Genomic DNA, 7027 nt, shown 5'->3' with positions numbered 1-7027 from the left:
AGCAGAAGTCCTCCTCAGAGCGGGAGTTAGCCGGGACGCTCGTACCAAAGTTGACAGGACACCACTACATATGGCAGCAGCTGAGGGCCACGCAAGTATCGTCGAACTACTAATCAGGGTAATCTCTCAAGAGGCAAGAGTAGTGTTCTATTGTCGTATGTCCAAACAGAAAAATGAAATTCTTGCTTGCAGCAGCACAACGGAATATGTAGTCATAGTAATCTAAATAATATAACGCGTGGTAAAACGTTCAGAAATGCTGTGCACTTCAATAATAAGCGGAGAACATTCTACAAGCACAACAGGAGAGACACCATTTGCGTTTGTGTATAGGTGGAGGAGAGAGGACAATTAGCACTTCATGTAAAAATAAAAACAGCAAAAGAAGGATCTTTGACCTGAGACACTTATTTTCTTCTTTACTACAGCGGCTGCTGAGTGCTTCCAAAATGTTGCACGATTTGATTTTAGTAACGTGCCGTTCCTAGTCATTTTATCAAACCTGACGTCTACCGAGAGTCCAGTTGAAATGTGTTATACTGGTTCGAATGGTCTGAAGGGTTTTTGGATCTGACAGAGACCAAACCTTGTAATCCCTCAGCTATGACAACTAGCAATTACAGAGCAATTAGTTCATATTAATAGATTCATGTCCATGAACTCTGACTGTTTTATGCATATGAACAAAATTCAAAAAACATTATGGAATTTTGACATTTATCCGTGACAATTTGAATGATAAAGCAAGAAAATTATCCTTGAGCAACGATCTGAGCTGATCCATATCTGAGAAAAGATGTATTTGAGGGAGTACTGCACAATTTCTACAGAGGTCATGGTTTAAGAAATTAAATTATTATTGCAGGTTCATTACACTTATGTCTCCTTGAGTTTAGAAGGATGCTGGGGCTGTGGGTGGTTACAATAATAGATTTGATAGGGTAGGGAGAAACTATATATTTCCACCAAGACAATTAATGATGCCTGGCCTTTCAGCTGGGATACTTACACAAACAGTAATGGAAATCTACACTTCCTCAGAGCACAGTGAATGCTGACCGAATGACTATTTTCAAGGCATTTGAGTAGATTTGTTTGGGTGGGAATATTCAGAGCATACAGATAATAATAACTAGTTAAGCATAGACTCAAAAAGCTGGAGTAACTCAGCGGGTCAGGCAGTATCTCTGGAAAGAAAGAAAGGGGGACGTTTCGGGTCGAGACCCTTCTTCAGACCATAATTGTAAGGATAGAAAAGATTTTAAAAACTGTATGGCCTAATTGCTGCTACTACTGTTTTGGAGATGTTTATAGGTGCAGGCGCCTTGTACATTGACTCTGAAAGTGCTGCCTTTTTGTACCAACACAGAACAATGCAGACATAAATGCAAAAGACATGCTGAAGATGACGGCTCTACACTGGGCAGTAGAACACGATCATCGCGAGGTGGTGGAGATTTTACTCAAATACGGAGCAGATGTTCACGCTCTGAGCAAATTTGATAAAAATGCCTTTGATATCGCCCTTGACAAGCACAACCCTGAGCTGGTGGCAATCCTGCAGGTACGTAGAGATACGTTTCACTCGTACTGGCCTGTGTGCCTTTAACACCTTGCTTAGGAGAGCGTTGTTACAATTCAAAGCAACATAGTTTGGAAATTGCACGGTTCGGACTGTGGGTCAAATGGAGTTTGACTTGGATGCTACAAAGTCCTTTGTCAACCCGAAAGAGAAAAACGGATGAAGACATAATCTGATGGTGTTCTTTGTCTAATGGTTGTAACCTTTCCACTCCCAGAATCTATTTTGAATGTCTTGTAATCATTTGATGCCCAACCCACAACTTCTCCCTTTGTATTACTGTTGACCAGTAATCTCTGTCCTGCTAATTACTGCATTGTTTCAAAGATGCAAAACATGAAACTATATTCCAAGACGAAGGCAACTGGGAATGTACACATCACAGACGCTGTTACATCCGCCAGGAAAGATTGAACAGGCTGGATGAATAACATGTTGCTTTCCTGATGTTTCAGGACCAGAGTAAGCCCGTGCTTTTTCCACAACTCCTTCCATGCTCCAAAGAGTCCTTTTGATTAATCTTGCCCCTGTGTTTATTTCAAATTGTTATCTTGTACTAAATCTGCAAAATTCCACAGTTCGTGGCCTCTTTACAAGGTTGTATGTAGTGCAGGTAGTTCTGCTACAAGGTGTGTTCCCATGACATGAATTGAATATAATACAAGTGATGAATTGGGAAACACTATTTACATTGGGCAGCCTAATTGGTTTCATGTGATTTGTGACGGGGAAATAGAGAACTGCTTAAAAATAACTAAAAATTGGCAAAAACAAACTGTCATGGATCTAAACAGGAGGAATAAGTGTTTCTATTGACATGTTTGACTGTTATTAGAGAATATTACAAACAGCCTTGAGTATTTTAACATTGCAGTAACAAAAGTATATTTATTACAATTGAATTTATTTTTGAGATTCCTATTGGGGAGATAAAAACCTCTGTTAATGCACATCTCTCCAGCCCAGTTGGTACAAATGTCTTTATAACATGTTCCATAACACATGGTTTCTTGTGAGCACAATATCATGTTTTAGGAAACATATCTCTATGTTTGTCATTGAAGTGCTGTGGGCATCTATTCACATGATGTTATTGTTTACTCAACGCTGGAGTTTGTAGCATTAGTGCAGGTTCTACCCATGGCCATGGAACTCTGTAAATGGTTCACCTTGTGTCCTTCACAGGAGGCCATGCACAACCAAGTGAACACAAATCCAGAGAGGACAAACTCTGTCGCCATCACGACACCACAGTTCATCATCGCGCCAACAGGGGTAATGAGCCTGGTTACCTCAGCATCGACCAAAACCACCTCTGGTGAGTGTGGGGTATTCGTGTATTCTGCTTGAAGGGGTGATTTAACAAATATCCCTGATGGAACTACCATGATTTAATGGTGGTTTACCAGTGGTGAGTTGTATTCCTGATGACAACAGTTGCAGCTTGGTAACTCTGTCTGTGTGATGACAAGGTTTGCAACCCCAGGTGTACAGCGCCTGCTGAGTTGAGCTCTGACGGGGCATGTTGTCTGTAAGCTACAGCTGTTGCAGGGAGCTGTCCAGTGACCAGTGGCGTGTGGCTGTTTGCCACCTAGTGTCTTGTATGAGAAGGGAATATTCAGCTGCTGACCCTGTGTTAATGTGGTGGTGTTGTCCTCTGCTGCCTTTCCCAAGGGTGTGCTACACGCATGGCCCGGTTTTGTATTAACTAACGTATGTTTCATTCCACAGTGATGACGGAGGAGGTTGTGACCGCAGACTCTGTTGACTCAGCAATTCAACAGGTTGTAGGGAGCGGAGGTCAGAGGGTTATCACCATAGTGACTGATGGTGGTGTGCAGCTCGGTAACCTTCACGCTGGGCTCGGCAGCGGTCAGCAGTTCATTGTGACCATGCAGGACGGGCAGCAAGGTAGGTCTGAGCTAAACCAGCCCACCTGGATCAGTGGGATATGGAGCCAGAGTGATACAGCACGGAAACAGGCCCTTCAGCCCACACCGGCCAACATGTCCCAGCTGCACTAGTGCAGCCCAACATGTCCCAGCTGCACTAGTGCAGCCCAACTTGCCCACACCGGCCAACATGTCCCATCTGCCCTAGTTTGGTCCATATCTCTCCAAACCAGTCCTAGCCATGTACCTGACCAACTGTTTCTTAAACGTTGGGATAGTCCCAGCCTCAACTGCCTCCTCTAGCAGCTCATTCCATACACCCACCACCCTCTGTGTGGTGAGGGATGGGTGTTATCAGTGTCCTAACGAAAGCTAGGAGTTTGAGAAAATGGAGACCACATCTGCCTGTTTGGTGTCCTAATGTCAGGGTCAACAATTGACCAAGTCCTGTACTCTCCTCAGTTCTGACTGTCCCGGCATCCCATGTCGAAGAGGAGACCATCATCACGGAAGAAATGCCAACAAGGAAGCAGTGTCTGGAGGCTGTCCTGAATCACTCGGAGAAGGTAGGGAAGAATCTTTGATCCATTCTCAACACATGCACTGCTTAATGGATCCAATTGGAGCATTACCCTCATACCTCTGCAGGAATGATCAGAGGGGTGGAGTGGGAGCCACAAACTAAACTAACGGTTCTCTTTGCTAATTATCTAAAAGTAGAGACGCAGGTTAATGAGGTCATTAAAAGAAAGGAAAACACAAAATCTAGTTGCAAGCTATCAAATGAAAAATCCCAGGTGATTGTTAAAATGGATAGAAACAGAAATAGGTTGCTGTTCTTGTTCCATTCGAACAACAAAGTGTGCAAAGCATAGAGAAGATATAAATAAGTATTAACAAGAAGATATCAAAATTGCCGGAGTATCTTTAGTTCAGGTAACAGATTGACCACACTGCAACTGGAGAACCAGTTAAAGTTCCATAACCTACAAAGTTTCAGACTAAGAGCTAAGAAATATAAAATGGGTCTTTTACAGCCACTGCAGAATTATGGATGAGGAATTATTTCCTGCAGTGAACTAATTCTTCAAACTTTTAACTTGTTGAAGCTTACAAAAGACTGAGAAGATGAAGAGTAATATCTCCACTAGTTGGGTTGATCAGATAACGAGCATAAAAACACGGTGATCAATAAATGCATCCTGTGGGAAATTCTGGAGAAACTTGTCAACGTTGCAAAGAAGCACTTGAGGCATTTATTAAAGATGCCTTCAAGGCAAAGCTGGGAAGGAGATAGGGTTGGGGGTGATAACATGGAGGGAGGGAGGAGAGGCTGAGTATAATACAGTTACTCATATGCCGTATAGGGACTGAGGGTGCAAAGTCTTGCAACCAGAAATTACTGCTTTCAATTAACTTGCTATAGGTAATCAGTGTTTGAAAGTAAAAGACCAGAACATTACATGGGTGTTTGTCATGCAGATTAAAAAAATGAATTTATCAGTTCAGGAGAGATGTAATGACAGGAAAGTCTCCCTTCTGGTCATGATTGCTGTCTGCATATCCTCAGAATATTGCAGGAATGACTTGAGTAACAACCATGAGTGTACACAGAGCACTACAGAATGATTCTGCAATCTCCTGCTCCTCCCTCTTTGCCCCTGTACGCCTCCTGCTGCACTCAGAGTGTAGTAAGTGTTGCAGTATAATTATTGGTTAATGGGGGAATTGTAGATCGTAACGAGTCTGCCAGTTGTGGCTACATTGGGTTTAGTTTTGCTGTTGATAATAAAGACCACATTGCTCATGCTGAAGATGGGCAGACAATGCTGGTGTAACTCAGCGGGTCAGGCAACATCTGTATTTTGTATTGTCGTATTTCACTTGGGCAGTTTACAACCCAGCAGTATGGACGTGGATTTCACCAATTTCAAGTAACGCCTGCATTGCATTGCATTGCCTCCCCTGGTGTGTTGCAGGATATGAATGACTGTATGGAGAGGGAGCAATTACAGCAGCAGCTCCATGAGGCCAACAGGAAGGCCCAGGAGTACCGGCAGCAGCTGGTGAAGAAGGAGCAGGAAGCAGAGGAGTACCGTATGAGACTGGAGGCCATAGCCCGGCTTCACACTGTAGAGGAGATCACTGTGGTGGAGGAGGTGACAGAGGATGGGACAGTCCCCATCATCACCATGACGACAGAGGTGGAGGGTCCTGAGACCACCATAGAAACTATGGAGCAGCCCATCGACATGGCAACAGAAACAGTGACTTCATAAACTCTCCCCCCTCCCCCCCTTTCCTGGCCTCCCTGAAGCTGACGGCCTGTTTCTTGTGTGCACGTGGACACATGCGCGCTCACACACACAAACACTCGCACACTCATGGACACACTCACAACGCGCGCACACATCGTCATGGACACACTCACAATGCGCGCACACATCGTACACACACACATGCGCGCACACCGCACGCACGCAGGCACTCAGAGACACACACTCGCACACTCATGCACACATTCACACGTGCACACACATTTCGGGCGCACACATGCGTGCACACATTCGCACGCACTCAGACACACACGCGTGTACACTCTGAGACACTCGAACACGCGCACGCACACGTGCACACTCTCTGGGACACTCGGACACACCAGCAGTGCAGCTCAGTCAGGCTGCAGCTCAATACTGCACAGCGATGTCCGTGATCTGTTCGTGCAGGAACTCCCTCAGGAGCAGGTGCAATTCTGCCATAAGCCTTTTGGGGATAAAAACCAGACCAGTCATTCATGAAATCTAATCAGCAGTTCCCGTTTGTGCAGAGATATCCCGGGATCTGGGATGCAGTTGGGTTTGGGGGGGGAAAGGGAAGTGAAGTCTCGTTGCTGGGGCCACTGATGTTTTAATTGTGTGTGGAAGGCTGATGAGAATGTTGGTGGTCCCACTGCAACTAATGTGCCTATCCCCCTGGTCCCCAACAACAGGCTCTCAGCGACGGCTGCAGTGTCAGCATTTACTTTCCTTAAGTATTTCAAACCAAAAAAAGCAGACATTTATTGCCTCAATTACAGAGAAATGTGAGTGGATGATTTAAAATTTGTAAAATGTAAAATGGTCCAGTGTAGAAGTTGCAATCATTTGAGAGGAAGGTCTGGGGCTTGTTTTAAACAAGTGTTTTTGAAATTGGATTTGGTATTTTCAAGAACAGTTTATTTGTTAATATCTCCAGAGCTGTCACATTCCCCGCTAGAATGTAACTTTATCTTTAACGTCCGTCAGCCTTTCTGGTAAAGTTTAAAGCGTTTTCATCTATATTTTTATAGTGATTTTCTGCCACTACTCAGAAATGCCTTGAAGGACACCAACTGCATTGATGACTCCTCTTGTCATGGGGACAAAGTGTGTTCAGTGAAGCAGGGTTTAGAATAATGCCTGTTCTTTGAGAGCAGTGATTTTAATCTTCACACATAGAAGAGAGAGGAAGGAGTTATTATCCATTGAACGTTTCCTCTCTGTGAGATTGTAAAGCGGAGGAGATTATGGGGCAA

General features: G+C 44.2%; 1 protein-coding gene across 2 annotated transcripts in view; it reads left to right on the top strand.

Moving 5' to 3' along the window:
* Positions 1–5841, top strand: part of gabpb2b (GA binding protein transcription factor subunit beta 2b) — a 10958-nt gene extending 5117 nt beyond the window's left edge. For both annotated transcript variants that reach the window (XM_055631254.1, XM_055631255.1), the window contains exons 3-8: positions 1–118; positions 1370–1564; positions 2768–2900; positions 3314–3493; positions 3937–4040; positions 5454–5841. The exon at positions 1–118 is cut by the window's left edge and continues 50 nt beyond it. In XM_055631254.1, coding sequence (XP_055487229.1) covers positions 1–118; positions 1370–1564; positions 2768–2900; positions 3314–3493; positions 3937–4040; positions 5454–5753 — 1030 coding nt within the window. In that variant the 3' untranslated portion in view covers positions 5754–5841. The remainder of the gene's footprint in view (positions 119–1369; positions 1565–2767; positions 2901–3313; positions 3494–3936; positions 4041–5453) is intronic.
* Positions 5842–7027: the final 1186 nt, after the last annotated feature.

Source organism: Leucoraja erinacea, unplaced genomic scaffold (assembly GCF_028641065.1).
Source record: "Leucoraja erinacea ecotype New England unplaced genomic scaffold, Leri_hhj_1 Leri_69S, whole genome shotgun sequence".
In the NCBI taxonomy this organism is placed as follows: domain Eukaryota; kingdom Metazoa; phylum Chordata; class Chondrichthyes; order Rajiformes; family Rajidae; genus Leucoraja; species Leucoraja erinaceus.
Note: the sequence above shows the minus strand (reverse complement) of the source record. Positions and strands in the feature narration are given on the sequence as shown.